This window comes from Mya arenaria, chromosome 15 (assembly GCF_026914265.1).
Source record: "Mya arenaria isolate MELC-2E11 chromosome 15, ASM2691426v1".
NCBI classification, from domain to species: domain Eukaryota; kingdom Metazoa; phylum Mollusca; class Bivalvia; order Myida; family Myidae; genus Mya; species Mya arenaria.
This window is the reverse complement of record NC_069136.1, coordinates 36642632-36669150: the sequence shown is the minus strand read 5'-3', so window position 1 is coordinate 36669150 and position 26519 is coordinate 36642632. Positions and strand designations below refer to the sequence as shown.

General features: G+C 37.0%; 3 protein-coding genes across 3 annotated transcripts; 2 read left to right on the top strand and 1 right to left on the bottom strand.

Annotated features, from left to right (window-relative positions):
- Positions 1-1859: 1859 nt before the first annotated feature.
- Positions 1860-9017, top strand: LOC128219021 (uncharacterized). Its single transcript, XM_052926833.1, has 3 exons — positions 1860-2045; positions 2496-2520; positions 8804-9017. Exons 1-3 carry the CDS (start codon positions 1896-1898, stop codon positions 8977-8979), a joined length of 351 nt encoding a protein of 116 aa, XP_052782793.1. The 5' UTR covers positions 1860-1895; the 3' UTR covers positions 8980-9017.
- On the bottom strand, positions 3940-4872 carry LOC128219020 (uncharacterized). The gene is made up of 2 exons (XM_052926831.1): positions 4620-4872; positions 3940-4388 (listed from the first exon to the last, which is right to left on the bottom strand). Exons 1-2 carry the CDS (start codon positions 4632-4634, stop codon positions 4020-4022), a joined length of 384 nt encoding a protein of 127 aa, XP_052782791.1. The 5' UTR covers positions 4635-4872; the 3' UTR covers positions 3940-4019.
- Positions 9018-18163: 9146 nt separating the features above from the next.
- LOC128219335 (uncharacterized) lies at positions 18164-22230 on the top strand. Its single transcript, XM_052927143.1, has 3 exons — positions 18164-18238; positions 20335-20852; positions 21516-22230. Exons 1-3 carry the CDS (start codon positions 18164-18166, stop codon positions 22228-22230), a joined length of 1308 nt encoding a protein of 435 aa, XP_052783103.1.
- Positions 22231-26519: the final 4289 nt, after the last annotated feature.

Here is a 26519-nt window from a genome sequence, read left to right as displayed (position 1 = left end):
TTTTGTCCTGAGTAGGCGAAAATAGAACCCGAAAATTCGACTGAGGGAACATTAGCGAAAAGTGTAATGTTGAACATTCTTCGCTTAACGCTCCTTTGGCTTATGTTCATCTAGGCATTGTCAGGTTTATTCGAAACAATCATGGTTATTTAAAACTCATTAAAAGTATATGCAACTGAATTCCAGGCAGGGATCTATTCTGCATGTCAATGGAGATTTATTAACGCCGGCTAGTAGACAACAGGTTTGAATCCTAAGCGCTGATTTGCAATTGAAGTGGGTCCGTCTAGCGCAGGTTCGAATTAAAATTGCCGAAAATTAAACAAACAATAGGCGTATAACAACTGCTCAACAAAAAACAATAGCTTCATATATTTAGAGACAGACATTGCCAAAAATTTACAATTTCATCTGTATGTCAGATGAACTGTACAAAGAAAAAATAATTGAGCATTACCAGTGGCAATCAGTAGAATTGGATTTGGTGTCCAGTTCAGGTGAATTTATGGCTATTTTGCGCCAGATGCAGAGTCAGAAATCCAAACCTTGGGCCAGGCTTGTTGTTGACATCGGGGCCAATGATGGCCTTATGTCCAGTAACTCTTTCAATTTTATACAAATGGGCTGGAGTGCAATAATTGTAGAACCTCAGAATTCCCAGCTCAATTTTTAGTTCAGTCACTGTCTGTTTTTGAAGAAAAAGTGGAGATTCGAAGATCAGCGAAGGTATTCTCATGAGCTTGGTGTTGTTGTGCTTTAAGTTCATCTTTGACCTTAAATTCAAAACTGTTAAAGACATTGTTTTAAATGTTGCAAAGTACCTAGCAATATGCACAGGTACAGCAAGGCCTATTCTCTAGGGTTCCCGCTGGCGATCGCCATTGTCGCCATTTGCGACAAAATCGCAAAAGTGGCGACAACTTGTCAAATTTGACGAATTTATGGAGACAACGATTTTTTGGAAAATATGCAAATTTCGTAATGAAGTTTACGCGCTAAAATAGATTTGCTTTCGGTTTTGTCGCAATTTGTAATTGCTATAAATGCAGCATTTTAGGAGGTTAAAGAAGAGTCAAAAAGATTAACAGAAGTCATTGAGTATGCCTACAAATAAATAGAAGTACATCCCATTTGATAAGGCTCCCAATAAGTTGGCTCGAGTAAAGAGTAGACACTATTTTGTTGGGACAGTATGGCCTTAGTTTGACAATGTATATTTCTTTGAGTTTCCATTTAGTTTAAATTTATCTTATAATTTCATAATTGTATTCTTTAATTCTATGACACTATTGTATGCAGGCATTAGACTGAAATCAACAAATTGATGTAATGTATATGTCACAATTTTTGCATTATTTTCATTTTTTTTTAAATTTATATACTTGTCCATATATTTTGTCAAAAGAAGAACAATTTGCTAATATCTTGTGCTTCATGTACAACAATATTATATTATGTTCTGCACGACAATGTGCTAATTAAATGCAATTGAAGGCTCTTAAAATGCTGAAACCCCATGAGCTTCAAGGGGGCTTAGCCCCCTCTGACCCCAACCAGGGCGCTACCCTGGACCCGTAATGGGGCTTTTGCGGCCCGCTTAATCCCCAGCGAAAAAGTGGCGACAACTTTTTAGAACCCAGGGGGAAACTTGCTTGCTAAGGCCCCCCGCCCCAACAAAAACCCACCACTGCTTTATCATATAAATAAATAAATAAATAGAAAGTGATGAGACATGTGAAACAAGTTAGAATTTCAAAATAAAATATTCCAATCATGTTTGTTATTATTCCAGATTGACTAACCAGCACCAAGACCAGCGTGTCCAGTACGTTCAGGCTGTGATAAGTGACCATGATGGTCAAGAAAGACTCTATTTATCCCCAGATATAGTTGCCATGGAAAGCAGGGTTGTATCGAATGAACTCCTAAATGATCATTCCATCATCACAGTGACAAGCTTGTCAGTGAAGACGTTTGCCTTGAAATATAAAGTGCCGAAGTATTTTGGAATCTTATCCATTGATACGGAAGGAATGGACGCAAAGGTAAATATATACCTGAAACAACTCATTAAAATAAATTAATCATGGAAGTATTTTGTCACCTTAATCAAGTCATATCTTGTCCGAGTGTGAAATAGGAGGAGATTTCAAGGTAATCTTTGATTGTGATAGCCTAGTTGTCCTCGTTGGCATCAGTATTGTTTTCCGTATGGTGGCGGGGCCCTTTGTCAGTTTGATAAGAGAAAAATAGCCTCGTTTTGGCAAAAAAAGGAAAATAATACTATCTTGATTTGTAAGATGTTCAAATTGTTTTCAAACCTTTTCCTTCAACATACCTGTGGAAATTTTCCATAAATGAACTATATCCCAACAATTGCTAAATGTAAAAAAGGTCAATGCTCCTTAAAAAAAAGGGGGAGGATTTATTTTACCTGGTAAGCGGAAAGATATATACCTTCAGTAAGAATTTTACACTTTGTTTTGTTTGCTCAGCTCGATGTCATTTTCGCACGCTCAGGTAAGAATTTCACACCTTGATTTGTTTGCTTGGCTTCATTTAGCACAAGGCGCTCAGACATAGCGGAAGTTCAGAAAAAGTGATGGTCATGTATTTTGACTTGTACACTACTGAATTTAACATCAGATTTGTAAACAAATGTTTATTTGACAATATCAGTGATGAAATGCAATTTCTATTAAACAAAATAAATTGTTCTTACTTTCAAGCGGTGTTTGACAATTGATAAAGATTAAATTAAAGATTAAAGATTTTCACATATTGATGTAAAAAGTGACAGACTGACCCCATTACAAATTCAGTCGAACTGTGTCAAAATTTACCATTCAGGGCTGTCTGACTGACAGTTTTCGCAATGTCTGGGCGCCAATTGATTAGATTTGCTTGATTGGTATATAAATTATTATCAATTTTAAATGGTTTAACAGTTTGAGCAAACATGCCATCACTTTAATTCTGTCTTTAATTGGCACAGGTACAGACATCAAAATTATGTCAGTACATGTATAATCTCAATGCATTTTGAAAAGGCGTCATTCACATATATTACTCTGAATGTTTCTCCAAATGAAAGAATTCATACAAAGGTCAAATGCTGAGCAATCTAGAGATTGACAAGGTTCAAAGGTTCAAACTAAGCTATGGTTGTAAATGTGTTACTCACTGTGTAAAGATTGCTTGTTTATTGTTTTCGCATAGATTTGTTTATATGTTTATTTTTATTGCATCAATTAATGAAAACAATCAAATGCTATTTTCATAGTATTTAATACATCACGTTGTGAACTGTAGGATTAGTACGGTAGCTATGTCCAATAAATACTCCTTTCTTACGGAGATAATGTAGCAATTAACAAATGCTTTAAACAAAACTTATTTCAACGTATCAAAAAACATTAATACACATTCAATAAGCAATCGGGCTTGGCTTGAATGATATTCTCGAGGCTCAGAAGTATTTTGGCTGGTTCCTTCGAATATCCAGCCAACAGTTTTGACTAGTTATTTAATTTTTCAAAAAAATCACTTTAGAAAGTGGTGTGAAACCTGCAGTGAAAATTCACAGCACATGGTTGAAGGCATTCTTGCCTCGTTTTTGTGTGGAAATTTCCGCTTAGCAATGCTAGCTATTTTTAACCACCAATAACAAAAAAAAGCTTAGCAGGGGCATTCAATATTTAGATATGTGAGAATAGGCTGACAAAAGTATCTGAAAACTTGCACTGGTGCAAAGCATAATTTTCAGGGATCCAACTGGTTTTGAGTATGAACCAAGTGACTTTTAGATTACGGGACGAGTTAGGCCTAAAAAAAAATACATTTGGTTCGGGTTACCCAGACTTCCCGAAAGTTGAAAAAAAGTGGCAGACATTCGGTCTGACAAGACATAAAAATCTGTCAGACCGAAAGAAAATCTGTCAGACCGAAACAAGAGGAACAAAAACGAAGTAATAACATTGCTTTATTCATCAATAGCAGCTTACTTCTAAATTAAGGCTTTATTGTATGTCTCTTATGAAAATCATCAGTCTGTTAAAATTCAAAAGTTCATCTGGATATTCAAAACACTCCTCATCAATAACGGGGTTAAAGTCCTGTTTGTCAGGAAGAGTGTTAAATCTCAATTTCAAGAGCTTGATGTAAGGACTTTCAAGCACATGATTTACAGAATCCTGTGTTATCTCAGTATCAGACACATGTGAAAATTCTGAGGCAAGGTCTTTTATATCCTGCTGGAATCCCAGCTCAAAAACGCTAGAGACATTTTCAGTGTTGGACAAGGTGACAACCTCCTGTGATGCCAATGGTTCTGGTGTAGTCTGTGCGATTATATGGGCAGGCACATCTACTGATGATCTAGACTCTGCCTAAAAGTACAAAATTTATCATGGTCAGTGGATGTACAAATAAACTTTTATCAACCTTTTTTTCACAACTAAAATGCCTTTTACAACATGCCAAATATTTTATAACTGTGGTGAATTTTGATTAATCTTTGATAGCTTATATTATGGATTTGTTTTTTGTACAGAATAAATAATTTTTTAAATTTAAAAAGGTAGAGCTATTTTTTAAAGATAGAAGTAACAATTGCCTACCAGCAATGTGTCCATAGCTTTCTGTGGATGGAATGTTATATTTCTGGAGGTTTGAGTTTCACCATCATCATCGCAGGTTATTTATTACTTGCTTTTCTTTGTCAATAACGAGTCATTTCCTTTTTCTTTGCAATTTCACAAAAGAATTCTTTCATGACATTTCGTTTTATACTCATTTTCCTTTCAGAGCATTCATCGATTGATAATATTCTCTTTATTTACCTAGCATTCGTAAAATCTTAGAGAAGCCATGTTGGATGCGCAAATGACTGACAGTATGTAACATGCGCGACCATTGGTTATTATGTCTCCCCCTCTCTGGGGGAGACATATTGTTTTTGCCCTGTCCGTCAGTCCGGTAGTCTGTCAGTCCATCAGTCCGTCCGTACGTCACACTTCGTTTCCGATCGATAACTGGAAAACCGCATGACCTAGGATCACCAAACTTGGTAGGGAGGTTGGTCGTGAGGTGTAGAGGATCCCTATTGTTTTTGGGGTCACTAGGTCAAAGGTCAAGGTCGCGGCGACCCACAATATAAAAAACATTTCTGCTCAAAATCTTGAGAACGGTTTGACCTAGGTTCACCAAACTTGGTAGGGAGGTTGGTCATGAGGTGTAGAAGATCCCTATTGTTTTTGGGGTCACTAGGTCAAAGGTCAAGGTCGCGGCGACCCCCAATGTAAAAAACATTTCCGCTCAATATCTTGAGAATGGTTTGACCTAGGTTCACCAAACTTGGTAGGGAGGTTGATCATGAGGTTTAGAAAACTCCTATATTTTGGGGGGTCACAAGGTCAAAGGTCAACGTCGCTGTGACCTCTAATGTAAAAAAATATTTCCGTGCAATATCAGGAGAATGCTTTGATCTAGGTTCACCAAACTTTGAAGTGAGGTTGGTCATGATGTCTAGATGATCCCAATTGTTTTGGGGGTAACAAGGTCAATAGTCAAGGTCGTGGTGACCTTCCATGTAAAAATCATTTGCGTGTAATATCTTTATGTCTCCCCCATTCATGGGGAGACATATTGTTTTTGCCCTGTCCGTCAGTCAGTCCATCAGTCTGTCAGTCAGTCAGTCAGTACGTCACACTTCGTTTCCGCCCAATAACTATAGAACTCTTAGACCCAGGAACTTCATACTTGGTATGCTAGTTGGTCATGACTAGTAGATGACCCCTATTGAATTTGGGGTCACTAGGTCAAAGATCAGGGTCAACGTGACCTTGAGGTGAAGAAACGGTTTCCACTCAATAACTAAAGATCCTTTGGGTCCAGGAACTTCATACTTGGTATGCTAGTTGTTCATGACTATTAGATGACTCCTATTGATTTTGAGATCAAAAGGTCAAAGGTCAAGGTTACCTTCAGGTAAAAAATGTTATGTTGGCAGTGACCTTAAGCTTAAAAATGGTTTCTGCTCAATAACTAAAGAAAGCTTGTACCCAGGAACTTCATAGTTGTTCATGACTAGTAGATGACTCCTATTGATTTTGAGATCAGTAGGTCAATGGTCAAGGTCACCGTGACCTTGAGGTGAAGAAACTGTTTCCGCTCAATAACTAGAGAACGCTTGCAACCAGGAATTTCATACTTGGTATGCTAGTTGGTCATGACTAGAAGATGACCCATATTGATTTTGAGATCACTAGGTCAAAGGTCAAGGTTGCCATGACCTTGAAGTGAAGAAAAAGTTTCCGCTCAATAACTAAAGATCCTTTGGTTTCAGGAACTTCATACTTGGTAAGCTAGTTGTTCATGACTAGAAGATGACCCCTATTGATTTTCAGATCAAAAGGTCAAAGGTCAAGGTTACCTTCAGGTAAAAAATGATACGTTGGCGGTGACCTTAAGCTTAAAAATGGTTTCTGCTCAATAACTTAAGAACGCTTGTACCCAGGAACTTCATTCTTGGTACGCTAGTCGGTCATGACTAGTAGATGACCCCTATTGATTTTGAGATCAGTAGGTCAAAGGTCAAGGTTGCCATGACCTTGAGTTGAAGAAATGGTTACCGCTCAGTAACTAAAGAACACTTGCACCCAAGAACTTAATACTTGGTATACAAGTTGGTTATGTAGATGATCCCTATTGATGTTGTGATCAGTAGGTAAAAGGTCATGGTCACGATGACTGTGAGCTGAAAAATGGTTTCCGATCAATAATTGAATAACGCTTGCGCCCAGGAACTTCATACAATGCAAACTTCGTTTACATTTTCCATGATTAATCAACAACACTTTCTTCTCTTCACTATTTAATATAATCGAATAAACCAAACTTCACTGTTGGTTTGTCTCCAGTCCAAAGTTACAAATTTCATGTCCATCATTTATTTTTTCTCAGCTACGACCACACAATAGGGGAGACAAGCGCTTTTTCCAAAAAGCAATCTCTAGTTCTTAGGGAACTGTGCCGAAAGCGACCAATGAAAACACATGTAACGTTTCCTTTGGCGCTCATGCTAAAATCCGGTTACCGGGATTTTATGCTAAAACCCGGTCACCGGGAATGAAAAATAGCCGGACAGTCGGACCGATATTTGTTCAGAAATCGTCGGACCTGATCAAAATTTGCCGGACATGTCCGTCGGACCGACGGCTTTCGGGAAGTCTGGTTACCCGACCCTACCTACGGAATAGGCGCCGACCCTACCGTTTTTATAGTCAGTTTGAATTTTTTTTGAAATACTTCAAAAAAAAAATAAAAATTGTTTTTTGTTTTTAAATATGGAGTTTAAAACCTTAAATGTTTATACAGGAGTTAACTTTAACACCATTCTCCAATGATGAAAATGACATTCTTATATAAAGCCTAATAAAAAAAAATAAAAAGCCTACTTACCCTACCTATTTTTGAAAAGGATGTAACCCTAACCAAACAATTTTTTTTTTAGGCCTTAGTACAAGTGTTATAAAGTTGACTAGAATTATATTTATAGGAAAGGAACAAAGAATAACTTTACGAAAATTGAAAACAGCTACCTTTATTACCTTCAATACCTTTAATTTAAATTAAATTCTCGATGCCAAGTATATATAGTGTTGTCGGTTGACTCAAAACAGGCTAAATTTAGAAATGTAGGCAGTGTGTATTATGCTTGTTAGGCAGGGATTATAGCGAAAATTAGATTAAAAAGATAACGTCGGAAATAATCTCGCTGATAAGGAAAATCTAAAAAATATGCATGGTTGGTAGTGTAATTCAGTATGAAGTATATTTCTGATGTGACAGTCATGTCATCTATACATTAAGATATGTTACATTATAATGCTGCATGGGCAAATTTTGGATGTGGTGTATTTTTTGGACGCGTTTATATGGTAATTGATAACATTGATTTTTTTTTAATAAATCCCATTTAAAGTTTCTGTTGAATGATGATGAAGCTTATGTTATTCACATAAGATATCAATGTATGAACTTAATACAACCTTATTCATTTAGCAATATTATGTTGCAATGATATAAGAATTAAAGGCAAATAAAAGAGATATATGGTGTTTTTTCCAAAAAAAGAATTGACTGGTGCATAACATAGGGTAGGTGGAGGTGTTAGTAGTTTATACTCCTGGTCCCGGCATTAGCACATTGAAGGGTCCCAGAGTGACAGTTCAAACCACCGCACACCTATCCTGGGAGGTTAACCAGTACTAGGTGCATTCACCTCTGCAAGGAACTGACAACTTCTGTACATGCCAGTGGCAGTGGTACAGTGCGAATGGTCGTAGAAAGGATTTCATAACCAATCACAGCATAAGTGACCTGCTCTGCCCGGGAATCAAAACAGGATTGTCCGATTCACAGTCCAACGCTCTACCGATTGAGCTAACCGGGCGGACAAAGGACTTGCTCCCCGATGGGGAATCGAATCCCGGTCTCCGGGTGACAGGCTGGGATACTTACCACCTATACATTAGGTAGGTGGGTGTGATAGCTTATTTATACTCACATTCAGACAAGGCCCATTCCGCAAGTGCTCTGGTAAGATTGTTAGTCATTTGAGGCTGTGGAGCATAGTGCACAAAAGAATGTTACGCTGGTTAGAGCTACCCTGGTTCTTTAACCTGCACCATTGTATAGCACTGTCACACAAGACATTACACATAACACGTTATATGTATTGATTTTTAATATGTGTATAAATTTAGGCTTAAAACCAAGTGTCTTTTTACGTATGTTTTAGATTCTACACCAGTGGATACAACTTGGATACAGGCCGATGTACATTGTAGTGGAGTATCTGCACCAGAAGGAGCAGGACATGACGACAAGTTTACTGATGGAAGAAGGGTATTCATATCTCATGAAGAAAGGATACAATTTCATATTTCAATACAACATAGATCTTATGCAAGGTGATGAAACCTGATAAAAACTTGAACTATAACAGGTTGTTTAGAAGATGCACATTTCACGTTTGAAGGGAGGATGTGAGCCGAAATTCTCAGGGAACTATGTAGTAAGTGGGTTAAGTTGTAGGCTATCAGTGATTTTTTTTGGTGCAATTTACTGCCTTCTAAAGGCTGTTTCCCCTTGTGAAAAATGTCCATTTTCCCCCAAATTTTATATTTTTCCCCAATTTGATTAATGTAGATTACATTAATGAATAAAAACCCTAATGAATTTCTTGAAATATAAACAAAATCTTGACAATACTTACTTTTTCACAGCATAATGTATGCATAAAAAGTTAGAACATGTATATATAAACCATTATATTAGCTATTTTGGCCTGATTTTGTATATTTCCCAAAGTCAACTTTTTTTTCCCAATTTTCAAGGCACAGGCGGTAAAAATTAATTCCAAAACAAATCACTGGCTATCATGGATGATAAAAATGAGGATTAATCTCGAAATCAGGATTCAAAGCTACAATTCTTGACGGTCATATATTTGCTCTTTTGCTAGACATGTACATTTACAAAAAAAAGAAGCAACTTGTAATGGACATTGATGGGTCGAAAATGAATTCCAAAGAGATCTTATTTGCTTTGGGCAAGAATCCAGCTTATTCAAACTAAATTCAGCATTTTTAGAATTGGGATTTTTAGTCTATTGTCATCCCTGATATTACACATGAAGACCCTCTATTAGAATATTACCTTGTATCTATTATGTCATGTTGATTTTAGATTTCAATGCAAGCTAGGTTTTGAGGAAATTGACATGGTGCTAAATCAGATTTAAACTGCCCTCGATAATCACTTACTGGTTCCAAGTCCACATGCATTTGTTTGTCCACATGTGACATGCAAATCTCCCCATTGGTTTAAAAGTAATGAATATTAATAACAGCATGTCCATTGCAACTTGTCGAGGTTGTTAATCTAAGAATTTCAATTTATCCATTGGATAACAGGGCCATGTGGTATTGTTTACTTAAACATAAAAATAATACTATTTGTCAAATTATTCAAGCTACCTCAGTATTATAACCGACTTGTTTTCTACCTCTTATGTTTGTTCATTATGATAAAAGGTTTTAAGTGATTTTATTAAATACAGTCGAAACCTGTTGGCTCGATATCCCAGGGACCAGCCAAAATACTTTGAGCCTCGCAAATATCGAGTCAAGCAGGAATGCTTACATAGAGTAAAAACAATTGGTCCATTACACAAAGTTCCATCCAACGAGGAAATCGAGCCAACGAGTTTCGACTGTACAAGAGCGGGTAAAAACTTTTTACTTTCAACCATTTCTTTGTGCTAAGGCCAAAAAAAAAAATATGTCTGGTTCAGGAAACCCGACCGACCCTATTTTTTACCCGCCGACCCTAAACTTTTTTTTCGAAATCGCGGCCGAAAACCGCTATACTGCGTATTGAAAATTTTCTTTTCTGTAGTTATTGCTCTTTGGGTTAATAGAGCGCGTTTATATCGATCTTTGGGTTAATAGAGCGCACAACAATGGCGGCGCCCATGGCGTGTTCACCAGCCACTTTGATGGCCATAAATTTGTTGAATTGTACACTGTCATATGTTTGAAAACTTATATAAAGTAAAAAGTACCAACCCCTTTAAGTAAAAGTATCAGAAGATTTTCAGTGAATGTCATTAAATATATATCAGTGAAAAAATTGCCACGTCATTGAATGTACGCATTTTGTACTTTAATAATTGTGTTTGGGAAATATATCAACAGTCAATTAATAATATTAAACTCACAAAGTATTGGATAATACTTTTGTTGCTCTTCTAACCTGGACCCCTAGGTCCTCAGTGCACTAAGGTTGCCTAGCTAATGCCTTATATGATTTTGTGCAACACCACTCACAATGTGCATTTGTTACAATGACAGAATTCACAAAAGAGATGTATTAAAGTGACTTATCTTTACAAGATATTTTAAACAAAATTGTCGACAGAAATCTTTAAAAAATGGAATTTTTATAAAATACTAGGTTGTACATGAATCTCTTTTGTGAACTCTTTGTGCAGGTTAGCATTGTACAGAGAGTGACTAAAAGGCATAGGGTACATAAACAGCAAGCATAGAAAAGGAAAATAATGTGAATAAACAAAGATGATACATGGTTAGATAGATTAGATAGATTTATTCGACATAAAAATTGCATATAACATGACAAATACAAATTTAAACATGTATAAACATATCTAACATTTATGTCAAGGATAACACAAAAAAGAGTTAAAATAAAACCTTATTTCCATTGTGGTCCTTACAGATAATACAGGGTTGAAATGCTCTGTTATTATGTGGTTAAATGACTGCATTGAAACAAGCACACATCACAATACCACATGCTGGGAGTTACAAAGTGATCTGACTGCTCTGTGCATCGTCTACACATAGACAACATACGTCAAAAAAAAAAAAAAAAAAAAAAAAAAAATGGAAAAAATGCCTACCCTCCTAATTTTTTGGGACAACGTTTCCTGAACCAGACATATTTTTTTTTTTGGCCTAACGTGAGAGTATGAAAATTCAACTTACCAGTGGTCAAAATTGGCACAAGCCCGCAAGCCCCGAACTGGAAAATGCTTTCTGGGCTTGCTTGAATTCTCTTTTACTTATTAAGGCTTGTTGACAAAATTGGATGCCATGCACTAGTATAAATATTTATGCTTGTTCATCCAAAAGTCTGATTGCAATGGCTGACCTACCACCATCACTTTACCATTTTGTAATTTCTTTATTTTTTGCTCAATTTGTACCTTTGTATTTGATGTGTGCTTTTATACAAACTTCATGTTATTTTTGAAATTAGGTTTGCTACCAGGCTTGTCCCTAATGTTCTATTAGCTCATTTTTTTCTTGTGAAGGATAGAAGAAGTTGGATAGCTTTGGTGTCTATGTCGGCTCTGTGATCATTGGGCAAACATTTAAACTAGGCCATCACCGAAAAAATTGTCAAATATATTCAAATGAAACTTGGTATACAAGTTGCTAGATACAATACACAAGTTTTGTTACAGCAAGGACCATAGTTTTCCTTTAATAGTTATGCCTTTTTTTATATGAAAACAATGAGAAGCGTTTGTGTTAACTACATTTTCAGCGTTTTTTCACTTTCAAGGGAATGGTTGTAGGGCCCTGTGAAAAAGGAAAATAGCGTCATTATGGCAAAGAGGGTGATAATACTAACAGGATTACTATAAACCTTTTTTAGTGAACAAACCTATCAACATATTTATTGCTACATTTGCTACATATATAGAATCATACACATAAGTAACGAAAAAATTGATAACATTTGTGTTCAGCATGTCCTTAATGAAATTGATATAAGAGGAGGAAACTAACATTAAGGTTTGGGTGTAGCAGTCTTTGAGTTAGTGGTCCTCTAGTGAACCTTAGGTGCGGATCTTAAAATGTTCAGACAAGACTTGCAACTTGTTCTCCTCAATATCTTTTCAAGAAGTAGGGTGCAGTAGTCAGTAATGCCTATCCAGGACAAAATGCACCCATTGACCCGTTCTTATTCTATATAAGTGATGCAATCCTGTTCGAAGTCAATTTTTAGGCGCAGTCAAGCGCGACGTGTTATCATAGCTTATGACGGTTGATATGGTTAGGGTTAGGGTAAATGTTAGGGTTATGGATGTGGGGCCATTGTTTATAATTCATATGAATTGTTTTATGTACATAAAGGCAATTGATATGTATGTAACCCGTTGTTTGTTTTCAGTACTGTTTCTTCAATAATGTACAGTCTAATATGAACAAGTTTGTGATTCATGTTAACGTCAACGCACTTACAATGTAGCCTTATTATATAATGAACAGTATCGTATTAACTAGTTTGGGGTTTTAGGTCCGCAACCTTTCAATAGCAGAACTATATTGTATCTTTACACCTGTATATACCCGTGTTTACAACGTGTGATATGTCGGATCCCAATTGATGCCGTAATATGAGCCCCAAATAATTCATTTCGGAACATTGATAAATACTAGTCACAGTTATAATGAATAAACACATCAATACAAAATTGAATCGTTTTATTTTACAAGTCTTTTTAAATACATGTACATATAACACAATGTGTAGCATTTCAACTCCATTTTATAAACCAGTTAAATATATATATACAAAATATAATGTTAAACCCTCGTTTTATACAGAAAAGGGTACATGAGTATCCATACGGATAGGTGAGGTCATCCTTATCGATTACCCTTTTGTCAAATAGTATCCTATAGTCCTTGGTTTCTTGTCTCGTGACAAGTTTGGTGTTAGTAATGTCCCTGCATATTTTCATATCTGCAACTTGAACAGAATTACCAATGGATGACCCCCTAATCATGTCTACCACCATAGCGTAATTTATCTTGAGGGAGTTTTTAAAGTTAAGCGTGATTCCTTTCACTTTGCAGACTGATGTATAACCATTTTTATCACACCGTTCTGTTTTGTATGCATGGTTTTTTGGCCCACCAGTCACAAAGTTCGAAATTTTGTTTCCCGAAACCTCGTCTGTCATATCTTCGAGATAATCTCCGAGTGGTGGTTTCCACTGCCCTGGTCTAGATGAAAATATAATTGAATCTGTGTGCGTTCGTTTAGGCCTTGTAAGTAACTATAAAGTTTCAGGCGCGCCTGTGCTGTTGTATATGCAGCTATGACAACGTTTGTCCGAGAAGAAGCCTCAATAAAATCTTCATTGTATGCCCAGTCTAACTGCACAGTTTCTTCATTTACAAAACGGATGTTCTTTATTTCTTGTTGATCGCTGGTCATAAAGTCAAAGAATTCCTTTGTATCTGTTACATAAGACGTCTGTGCTAGGTTTGTACGTTGGCCAAACTTGCCCCAGAAGGAGTTAAGCATCAGCTTTGCCAAGGATTGAAGGCCTGGATTTTTGCATATCCTATCATAGTCTAAGAGTATACCTTCTTTGTCATAAAATCTTTGAATATATGACTGCTTGTCATCTTCTGTTTTGCAACATTCAGGCCACCCACTGGCCTCCTGTTTGACTTTTAGGAAGGTATTCACATATTCAGTGAATATACCGCCGCATTTGGAGTTTTGGTCATACTGTGATATCTTATCAAAATGCCAAACTTCATAGATATTCAGTATTTTGTAGCCCTGAGACAGGGCCATTTTCACCTCATCTGTAACCCAAGTACCCAGGAAAGCTCTTTCATCATCAGTGTGCTGACATGGCGACTGCTGGTATTGGTCTGCATAGGCTGAAGAGCAGTTTTCCATTCGACTTCATGGGTAAAACAGGCAGGTAGAGTCTTCGTGGAGGTACAATTTTACACTTGATGAGACCCTCGTATTTAGTAATGTCTTTGAAATTTTCTGTGACAATTTCGGGATGCCCTAGAGGTATTTTCCCAGTTTTGTTAACATATGGATATAACGATGTAACGTCATAATAGTTTATTTCTTGGTCCTTTGACGCTTCTTCGTATAATTTAAATCCTTCTGTTCTCCCTGCGTAAAACGCATCTCGCGGCTCCAAAGGGGTCACTATATTTACAGATTTGATAAATTCTTGCAACTCTGGAACATCTTGTATTTCCTTTTTAAAATTGCATTCCCACTTCGACATGTACGTATATCCCAGGGACTCTATATACTGTTGTTTATCCATTGTTCTGGTAAACAGATCGCCCATTGTCATATCATTCACGGAATTGATGGTGTTACTTTTAAAGCAACGGTTGCAACCGTGCCAAAAGCAACCATTCATTTCTAAAACAACTTTCTCTCCTTCTTCAGTTTCGTAGTATCCATCAACTTTGTAAGGACCTATTTGTTTTTCAACGACATTTCGTCCATGTTGTATGTACACATCTTTTTGGTGTGCAATGTAAGCCAACCATTTGTATGCTAAAACAGACTGTTTCTCTTCAGGTCTGTACCCGTGCGTTGGAATAATGCCAATACTTTCGTGCTCAAGAAAATTTCGCCTGAACACCAAATTACATGCCGATGCAATGGTCAAATATTTTTCAAACGGATCTATGCCAAGAACTTCATCTTTTTTCGTTATTTCCTGAAACAATTCACGAAACTTCAGACAGCATTTCCTCAGAATGTCCACATCTGATCGGCAGTATTTTAACAGTTCATATTGAAAATCAAACGCGTCGTTTTTGTGTATGTCATACCATGCAAGGAACTCCAATCGTTGTCTATTTTCATACCATCTGGGGTGTAGTACTTAAGGTCCGGTAACTCGGTCAGGGTTTTGTTTGATTTTCCTCTCGATTAAACAGATGTGGAAAATACCCCTTTGCTAATTCTGATGTTCCAAATGCTTTAGGCATGTACGCTAAAGCCATCGGGATGAAATTAATAGAGTCTATGAAGCAGATCTTGCACACAGGAACTTTGATGGACATAAATTTCGTTCCATTGGTAATGACCTCAGGTAGGATGGCATTGTCATGTAAGTATTGTAAAATTGGATAGCTGTCGTAGCCCTTAAAGTTATGACAAATGACGGTAGCACCAACATTCTCCTCAGAGAATAACCATTGACAAAACTGCTGTGTGGTTTGCTCTCCTTTGAAAACTAGTTCATTTTTTCCACAATGATCACACTCTGAATCGATACATTAGTTACTATCAAGACACTGAGTGCATACCCTTTGCACGACGCATAAGTTCGGCTGATGTTCAAAGGAGCCACAATTTGCTTTATTGCAATTACCACACTTCCCGTTCACGCCTGAAAGATAGCCTTTCTCGCATTAGAGTTGTTGATCTTGTGTGCATTCAAAGTCAAAAAATATATATTTGGTGTCCTTGGTTTTTGCTTTAGTAGTTGTGGTCAAAGATCCTTTTTGTCCACTGGCTGCATGAAACACTTGTGATCTTCTTCCACAAATTCTTTGCAGGTTTTACAGTATGTTCCATTACACATGTGAGGTTTCTTATGCTTCCGCATATTAATTGCTTGTCCGCATTCTCTACATTTATAATACAGACAACAAGTGGATGTTCCAGAATCATGATTCTGCTTGTGCATTGCAAAACATGCTGTGTTGATAAAATATCTATTGCAGTCACTACAATATTCCCAGTGAGTAGTATCGTCCTCGTGTAAACGATGACAGTAAACGCACGGATTGTTGCAGGCATGTTGCTCTTTGTTACTGTATCCCTTTTTACATTGGATGCAAAAGTAACTTCTATTCAGAAAACCGGCGACTGTCGTGATTACATCAAAGTCTTCATTGTGTGAGTATAAGTAAATAGGTTTCCATCTTCCGGTCCTTCATAGATAATAGCATTGAAGTGGTTCTTCGATAAAACAACGATCTTATAATTAGGAAGCACTGCTTGAAACTGCTTTATTTCTTCAATACCACATCGTTTTAAAGGTACCCCAGCCTTCTCGTGTAAGTTAAGTGCCAACTGTTTTTGCGCATGACGCCCTTTACGTATGTAATCCCACTGCGGGTGTTTTTCAATACGTGCTATTGCTGTAACTAGTGCGCATGCACAACAAAGTTCATCGGTATTTCTTATCTGAATGACACTTCCCTTATTGTTCAACATCTTTGAAATGTCCACATAAGGTTTGCCACGACTTCCACTTCCAGAAGGTAAATGTACATGAACGAACTCCAATCCAAACGTTTCATCAAGCACAAATTGTTCATACGACTGAAGCACTCTCTCTATTTCTGACAAAAGTCTGTCGACTGTAAGTTCAGACCTTCTCATAAATCGAGTAATGATTGGAAAGTCCAACTGCGGGCTATCCATTGTAATTCTCACTTTGTCGGAAGATGGTATTTCGCCTGCAATAGTGTCAATGATTGACTGGAAAATTTGTTTCAAAGTTTTGATAATATTGGGAAGCTCCCTGATCTCGATATCGTTTACTGAAATTTTGTAATACGATGCTGTCGAGTTGAACTTTTCTATTCTTTTTTCACTGATATTATCCATCCGATAGTATGCTTTCGCATCGTCTTTTGCTGTTAATTTTTGTTTCTTATGACTGACATTGGTATCTGCTCCGTCATCACGAGTCCTTTTTCTGCCTCCACCACTTTGGCCTGCGTGTTGCATGAAATGCTCATCAAGAGCATCTCGAGGGCTGAGCGCGAAACTGTTCCATCTGCATTTTTGTAAATTGTTCAGGAGAAGCTAAAAACTGTTTATTTTTCTTATTAAGGCTTTTCTTGTTACTTTATTCAGAAACTTAGTTCAAAATGATGTCAGAAATATAGGTATGACTCAGACTTTAACCAATGCCTTTTTAAAATATGTATTTATTACAATATGTTACTTAGAACAGTTTCGCGGTCAAAGTTGCCTAAAAACTAAACTCTTGTTTCACTGCAAAACTATTCTATATGACATTTTATTTTTAAAAGTATGGTTTATATTGCAATTTTACTATTTAAATGATGGTTCATAACTTTATACACAAAATAGTTGTGAAAATTTGTCACTTTTTGGAAAAAAAGCAGCAAATAAATACTTTTTGAAATTAAAATTACTGCGAAACTGTCCTATTTGCCATTTTCAAATTGCACTTCATATATCAGTTACCGAATGTTTTTACCAGATTAGATGACTAAAATTTAACAACTATGAACTGAAACCTTTTTTTAAATTGAAAACTGAAGGTAGTAGTTGAAACATAAGATCAATAACATTAAGTAAGCATGATTTGCAGGAAAAAAAAAATGCATTTCAAGAAACATTTTTCCTCAGTTGAATGAACAAATAATATAATATTATTGAAATGTTCCCAAGCAAGAAACATGTTTGATCATGAAAAAATGATTGCATGATATCAATATCTATGATGTAAGTTTTTAAAGTAAACTCTGAACTATAAACCTTCTTTTTATTGTGAAAAAAGCCTCTTTATGGGTATTTTTTTTACGATTGAGCTAAACATCTTTACAGTTGTACAAAACAGAACAAACCAAAATTGTGACAACAATCAGTTAAAAAAGTGTGACAACATCAGTTAAAAAGACTACAAATATTTGTGTACTCGTTATAGTCCTGTTCAATAACCGTTGTTACCTCCCTTAGCAAATTATCGTTCGTAGTTGACCTCAACTTCCGGTGAGTAACAATTGACAGGATAATGGCGTCGAATAAAGAGGTCGGTGATCCGTGTCAATTTGACAATTTATCAGTGCATGAACTTAAGATATATTTATGTCTCCCCCTCTCTGGGGGAGACATATTGTTTTTGCCCTGTCCGTCAGTCCGGTAGTCCGTCAGTCCGTCAGTCCGTCCGTACGTCACACTTCGTTTCCGATCGATAACTGGAAAACCGCATGACCTAGGATCACCAAACTTGGTAGGGAGGTTGGTCGTGAGGTGTAGAGGATCCCTATTGTTTTTTGGGGTCACTAGGTCAAAGGTCAAGGTCGCGGCGACCCCCAATATAAAAAACATTTCTGCTCAAAATCTTGAGAACGGTTTGACCTAGGTTCACCAAACTTGGTAGGGAGGTTGGTCATGAGGTGTAGAAGATCCCTATTGTTTTTGGGGTCACTAGGTCAAAGGTCAAGGTCGCGGCGACCCCCAATGTAAAAAACATTTCCGCTCAATATCTTGAGAATGGTTTGACCTAGGTTCACCAAACTTGGTAGGGAGGTTGATCATGAGGTTTAGAAAATTCCTATATTTTGGGGGGTCACAAGGTCAAAGGTCAACGTCGCTGTGACCTCTAATGTAAAAAAATATTTCCGTGCAATATCAGGAGAATGCTTTGATCTAGGTTCACCAAACTTTGAAGTGAGGTTGGTCATGATGTCTAGATGATCCCAATTGTTTTGGGGGTAACAAGGTCAATAGTCAAGGTCGTGGTGACCTTCCATGTAAAAATCATTTGCGTGTAATATCTTTATGTCTCCCCCATTCATGGGGAGACATATTGTTTTTGCCCTGTCCGTCAGTCAGTCCATCAGTCTGTCAGTCAGTCAGTCAGTACGTCACACTTCGTTTCCGCCCAATAACTATAGAACTCTTAGACCCAGGAACTTCATACTTGGTATGCTAGTTGGTCATGACTAGTAGATGACCCCTATTGAATTTGGGGTCACTAGGTCAAAGATCAGGGTCAACGTGACCTTGAGGTGAAGAAACGGTTTCCACTCAATAACTAAAGATCCTTTGGGTCCAGGAACTTCATACTTGGTATGCTAGTTGTTCATGACTATTAGATGACTCCTATTGATTTTGAGATCAAAAGGTCAAAGGTCAAGGTTACCTTCAGGTAAAAAATGTTATGTTGGCAGTGACCTTAAGCTTAAAAATGGTTTCTGCTCAATAACTAAAGAAAGCTTGTACCCAGGAACTTCGTAGTTGTTCATGACTAGTAGATGACTCCTATTGATTTTGAGATCAGTAGGTCAATGGTCAAGGTCACCGTGACCTTGAGGTGAAGAAACTGTTTCCGCTCAATAACTAGAGAATGCTTGCAACCAGGAATTTCATACTTGGTATGCTAGTTGGTCATGACTAGAAGATGACCCATATTGATTTTGAGATCACTAGGTCAAAGGTCAAGGTTGCCATGACCTTGAAGTGAAGAAAAAGTTTCCGCTCAATAACTAAAGATCCTTTGGTTTCAGGAACTTCATACTTGGTAAGCTAGTTGTTCATGACTAGAAGATGACCCCTATTGATTTTCAGATCAAAAGGTCAAAGGTCAAGGTTACCTTCAGGTAAAAAATGATACGTTGGCGGTGACCTTAAGCTTAAAAATGGTTTCTGCTCAATAACTTAAGAACGCTTGTACCCAGGAACTTCATTCTTGGTACGCTAGTCGGTCATGACTAGTAGATGACCCCTATTGATTTTGAGATCAGTAGGTCAAAGGTCAAGGTTGCCATGACCTTGAGTTGAAAAAATGGTTACCGCTCAGTAACTAAAGAACACTTGCACCCAAGAACTTAATACTTGGTATGCAAGTTGGTTATGTAGATGATCCCTATTGATGTTGTGATCAGTAGGTAAAAGGTCATGGTCACGATGACTGTGAGCTGAAAAATGGTTTCCGATCAATAATTGAATAACGCTTGCGCCCAGGAACTTCATACAATGCAAACTTCGTTTACATTTTCCATGATTAATCAACAACACTTTCTTCTCTTCACTATTTAATATAATCGAATAAACCAAACTTCACTGTTGGTTTGTCTCCAGTCCAAAGTTACAAATTTCATGTCCATCATTTATTTTTTCTCAGCTACGACCACACAATAGGGGAGACAAGCGCTTTTTCAAAAAAGCAATCTCTAGTTTCGAGATAGAGGAGCACATGTGTCAGGAAATAGACCGGAGTTAATAAAACGTGCCCGAGGCCTTGTACAAATCGGAAAACGGACATTGAAAGAGATTAATATTCAGGACAATAACAACAAACTTGAACGACAGGAGGAATTATTTACCACGCCGCTAGGTGAAAAATTGCCAGAGCCAGGCAGTTTAAAAGGTTGTTGGGAGGACGATGTGTTAAAAATTCCCTTCTTCAGGACGCAGGATTTATACAATTACCTTGTGTTAAACCGTTCACGCACGTTTGACAATCAGAACATGAATGCAAGAAAACAATTAAAAGCCAAAGTGTTCTACGAAGATGGACATGTCCATAGTGTGAAATACAATCAGATATCACATAAATGTTCCCACTGCTACGTAAGAGCAAAGGTCATTCTGTCCTTACCAGGGTCTGATGTTCAAAAAAAGGATTATGAACCATGGGCCTGTCTGGCTAAAGTATCGGGAAAGATTCATGCTGCTGGATGCAACTGTGCTGCTGGGTAAATTTACTATTCACATTTAGAATAAGATGTATACATGCACTTTTAGATAATAACATCTCCTTTTGATGCAGGGTGTTGACATACTCGTTATTTTATGATGCATCATTATAATGATACCCCACCTGGCAATAATGTTGGTGTTCTAATAAAAGCTTAAGATGCACCAAAATTGCCAGTGATTATAAAAAAAAATGACAGGGCCATAGCTGACTACGCAGATGTGCAATGACATTTAGACTGGTCAAAGTTTTTGTAATAAAAAAAGCCTAACTTGAAATTCAAAACGAAGGGGCTAGGGGGAGTCCATCAAAAAATAACTTGGATCTGCGTCATTCCAAAATAGCCCTAGCTACGTGCCTGGTTGTTTGAAAATACCCTGAATTTTAAATGCAAACCGAAGGAGGGGAAGGGGGTGTCGTTCAATGAACTCATTTCAATCAGCGTCATCCCAAAGTAGCAGTAGCTACGTGCCTAGTTGTTTGAAGGAGGTGTTGGTCAATAAATTTATTTAAATCATTGTTATCCAAAAGTGTTCCTAACTCCCTGTTGTGCGTCCGTTCACTGTTTTGTCAGATTACAGGTTTCTGAATAATTTTAAATTGCAATGAATAATGCAGAATTTTTTATCATACTCATACAACTTTTCTTTTCATGTTTCAGGGAGGGGGAATCCTGCAACCATGTTGCTGCGTTGCTGTACGCCCTTGTTGATATCGGTTCCAAACAGAAGGATGGTTTGAATGCGCCAACTTCAACAAAATGTAAATGGAACCAGCCGAGGAAAAGAAAAATAAGCCCTCAAAGGTCTCAGCATCTTGTATTCAAAAAGCTGAAATTTGAAAATGACACTTTACAGAAAGTTAGCCCATCTACTAAATGTAAAGTTGACAACCTGCATAATGTTAAACCTCTGAATTCATTAGCATTTGGGGAAAAACTTAAAAAATGTGCTCCACATGCTGCTTTTTTGTTGAGTGATTCTGAACTTGTTGCACCAGAAGAGCCAATACCAGTGCTTCACAAACTTCATTCAGTGGATTTCTTTAACAAAGACAGTGTTGACTTAAAAAGTTCAATGTGTGAAAATAATTTCGAAACATATTTTAAATCATTGAACTGTAAGCAGGATGACTGTTTTCTTATTGAAAACTCAACAAAAGGACAACATAAAAGTTACCATTGGAAAAATGCAAGGGCTGGCAGGTTAACAAGTTCCAGTTTTGGAACTATTTGTAAGAAAAAACCTGAAACAAAACCTGATATCTTGTTGCGATCCATTATGGGGTACAATGACGAATTTGATACTGCAGCTACTAGATGGGCAGAAGTCATGAACCAGCTGCCAAGCGTGTGTACCAAAGGCGTATTCAAATAACTCACCCCGGGCTGAAACTCTTTTCATCTGGCCTTGTGGTAAAGCCAAGTCTACCACACTTGGGATCAAGCCCAGATGGAATAGTAGACTGTTGTAAGAAATGTGCTCACACCAAGGGGGTCTTACCCTTCCCTAAATTTGCCACGAATTGGATGTGGAAAATGGGTGGCAGTTGGTGGAGTATTGGAACGGGTGGCACTTGGTGTAAAACGATGAAAAACAGAATAAAATGGGACTTTGATCTAATTTTTCACCATTTTCCACCAAATGCCACCCCAACGTGGCACTTGGTGGAGTATTGGAACATTTTCCACCAAATGCCACGTGGCAATTTTTTTCACCAAATGCCACCCCAACGTGGCACTTGGTGGAGTATTGGAACGTTTTCCACCAAATGCCACGTGGCAAAATTTTTCACCAAATGCCACCCCAACGTGGCAGTTGGTGGAGTATTGGAACGTTTTCCACCAAATGCCACGTGGCAGTTGGTGGCAAATTTTTCACCAAATGCCACCCCAAGGTGGCAGTTGGTGGAGTATTGGAACAATTTTCCATCAAATGCCACGTTCAGTTTCTTTGATCTTTTTTCACCAAATGCCATGCCAATGTGGCAGTTGGTGGAAATTATGTGGCACTTGGTGGAAATAAAATCATGGGATTTATGAAGTATGCATACAACAACCTAAGAACAACAAAAATCATTTCTTTGCAGTCATTTAGTTTCATATGTACACAAAATTACAAAGGATCACAGTTGATGGTGAAGAGCTGTCTGCATTTCTACATTTGGAGAAATCCTGAAAACAGTTTTAGTATTATTTATTTTGGAGGTTTCATTTTAGCTATCATTATTCAAAATATATTTCAAAATTAGATGCATAAATAAAATGACAACATTAAAAACATACTCTTATATAAGTTTCTTCAGCTTTGGGCCTAGCCAGATTAATACCAAGTATAACAACAAAATGATATACCATAACTAATTATAGAATTCAGCCTCATACATTAAATCATTGCAAATATGTTTTACAAGAGCACTTGTCTGTTGTATTAGCAATGACAATACAGGTAAAAAGTTAATTTAACTACCGGTTTTGGTATTTTGAATATTGAAATGTCAATAACCTGTTTCTTTCCTTTAGTGATGCAGTCATTCGGTTGTTGTTTTCTGCAAGTTTGGCTATACTTCTTCTGCTATAGAAGTCCCCTATTCATATTTCTTTCTGAAAAAAGCGATCATTTTAATAAATCTGTTCAATATAACAGGGTTTGCCTCACAGAAGAATGTTATTTGTTCTACAATTTGTTCTACAAATGTCTTTGGAAACATGTGTACACCAAGATTCACTTTAATATCTTTATTTTTTCAAAATCATGCAGCCAACAACATGAATTACACCAAGGCTTTGTCAATACCAATAACGATTTTTCTTAAAAACACACACACCCTTTAGATCATATACATCTTCTACATCTTTTCTTGACTGGCATTCAATATTGTTTATCTCACCCTTCATAGCACTTAGCACTTTTAAATAAGTATAAGCTAATAAAATATGATAAAACTATGAGGTCAGTCTTCATTTAAGTTATTGTAATATTCAAATATTTACCAAAAAGGTCTTAGAATCTTGTCCAAGTACATTGTCATCCTTATGGGGGGGGGTTTTGTCTGGAAAAAATGTGTATAACATTTCTTTATACATCTTCAACTTCATTGTACAAATTGAATGATAATTTTTAAACTTAGTACATTGCTTGACTGAGTATTTGTCAATTATTTTGGAATAAAGTGAAACATACTTGACAGTACATGCATAAAGCTTATCTCTTAGTCAAACTTTAAACAAAGACAAAGAGCCTAATATGTGTAAAAATAAAATAAAATGATAAGTCATGATCTTTTTTGGATGTTAATATGATAAAAAAAACAGTTACCTTATAATCAATCCATTTTATTAAACAAAACTGCACAAAATTTTTTCTCACTATTCAAAGTTCCACAAAATTAATGCTAGTAACTGTCAGAAGATTCAAATATTTTGAGGAGATTTTCCAGCAGAGAGGTCATTCCGAGTTTAAATCAAACATTAATGCATCCCTGTACCTTTGGGGAAATAGCAACAGAGCACATGTACACAGAAAACTTAGTTTAACTCATCATTATCATGATCATGATAATCACCATCACATTGTTGTTGTTGTCATCATCATCATCATCATCATCATCATCATCATCATCATCACCACCACCACCACCACCACCACCACCACCACCACCACCAACAACAACAACAACAACATCATCATCATCATCATCATCATCATCATCATCATCAATAACAACATGTTGTTGTTGTCACCACCACCACAATCATCATGATCACTATCACCACCACCACAATCATCATAATCACCAATACCACCACAATCATATTCACCAACACCACAATGAACCACCAACAACAACACAATTGTCAAAATCAACCACCACCACCACCACCACAATCATCATAATCACCACCACCACAATCATCATAATTACCACCACCACCACCACCACCACCACCATCATAATCATTATCAATAGAACCACCAACATCATAATCATCATCAATAGAACCACCAACATCATAATCATCATCAATAGAACCACCAACATCGTAATCATCATCAGTATAACCTGAGCAACATTACCAGTTAGTTTTAAATAGTAGCATATGTAATGATGCTAAAACAGCAGCATGAACAGCAACTGTCGTAAATTCTATTATTATTCCATCATGATAAGTAATGGTTCCATTTTACAGAACTCTTGAGATTTTCTAAGTCTTTTTTCACCAAATGCCACCCAAAAAATTAACTAAGTTCATTTTTTCACCAACTGCCATATGAAAAATTAACTAAGTCCAACTTTTTCACCAAGTGCCACATGAAAAAAAAACTGAGTTCAATTTTACACCAACTGCCACCTCCAGTTGGGTGGAAATTTCATGGCAGTTGGTGGAATTCTTGATATTCCACCAAGTGCCACCCATTTTCCACCAAGTGCCACCCATTTGCCATGGATTTGGGTGGCATTTGGTGGAAGTTGGTGGCAAATTTAGGGAAGGGTAGAGATAAAATGCCAGTGTTTTTTTCACTTTTAGGGGAATGGGGCCAGGGCCCGTCAGGAGGGGAAAATCGCGTCGTAAAAGGGCAAAAAGGGGAAAATGTATAAATGCAAAAATCATTAAAGCTTTGCCTTCCTCTTTAATAAATTGATCATATGCATATACATAACAAGATCAAAGTGAAAGTGAAAGCAATCTACAAAGCAATATCTCTTTGTTTCATATTGTAAAGGTTGATTATGTTGTCAATGTCCCCTGCTGTCAGTTCTTTTGGCACTCTCATACATATTCTTATAAGACTGTCAAGTGTGTTGCCCCGTAGTTTATTCCTAGAAGGCGTACAGAGGGAATTCATAAGACTGAAGACAATAGACATACAAGATTGTTTAAATAAAACATCTATCTTCTTCGAGCCGGCAGTAGCCTTTTTGTCAATCTTTTTGGTGTAAAATTTCGCGTTGTGCGACATTTTGATTTTGAAGATTGACGGGACGCTTGTTTTTTCGTATAATCGTAATATAATTAATTTTCCGAGCGCTTGAACGATACCGATCAATCAAGGGAGACTAGCACGTATGATCACTACGTGTAAAATGCGGCGCCAAACTGCGTTTACCGTATTGAAAAGTGCCGTAATTATGATCGGCAAAGTTATTTTAGAGGACGATTTTGACATCGTCGGGAGGGGAATTTTTTTACTGAAATAGGGGAAAAATATATACTTTTTGGAGAGGGGAATGGGGCCGAATTTCGGCCACAAATCGGGCCTAAAAAAAAAACTGAATGCCCATATAAATTTAGAAACTGTTCACCAGAAGAGGCCTGTGTAGACAAAACATTTTGTTGTTCAATAGTGAATGGCGAAGTAACCTTGAAAAAAAAACACAGCTACTATTTCCAAGTTCAAGGTCAAATGGCCTTAACAGAAAGAAAATGGTGTGATTTTTTTGTGTGGACTTTGAAGGGTCATAGTGTGGAGAGAATACCTTTTGATAATGATCTTTGGGTTGACATGCTAGGTAAACTCAACAGTTTTTATGTAAAGGCTGTTATACCAGAATTGTTCACAGAGCGTGTCAAACGGGGTAAAGAACTAATGTAAAGAAACTTAATGTGTTTAAAGTGTAAATAGAAAAATCAAACAGTTCTTGTTCATTATGTGTAAATAGACAA

Coding starts and splice junctions, on each gene's coding strand:
- LOC128219021 (XM_052926833.1), top strand. CDS start 1,896: ATGGAAAGCAGGGTTGTATCGAATGAACTCCTAAATGATCATTCCATC. Junction 2,046..2,495: donor CGGAAGGAATGGACGCAAAG/GTAAATATATAC, acceptor TTGTTTGCTCAG/CTCGATGTCATTTTCGCACG. Junction 2,521..8,803: donor TGTCATTTTCGCACGCTCAG/GTAAGAATTTCA, acceptor CGTATGTTTTAG/ATTCTACACCAGTGGATACA.
- LOC128219335 (XM_052927143.1), top strand. CDS start 18,164: ATGGCGTCGAATAAAGAGGTCGGTGATCCGTGTCAATTTGACAATTTA. Junction 18,239..20,334: donor ATGAACTTAAGATATATTTA/TGTCTCCCCCTC, acceptor AATCTCTAGTTT/CGAGATAGAGGAGCACATGT. Junction 20,853..21,515: donor GGATGCAACTGTGCTGCTGG/GTAAATTTACTA, acceptor TTCATGTTTCAG/GGAGGGGGAATCCTGCAACC.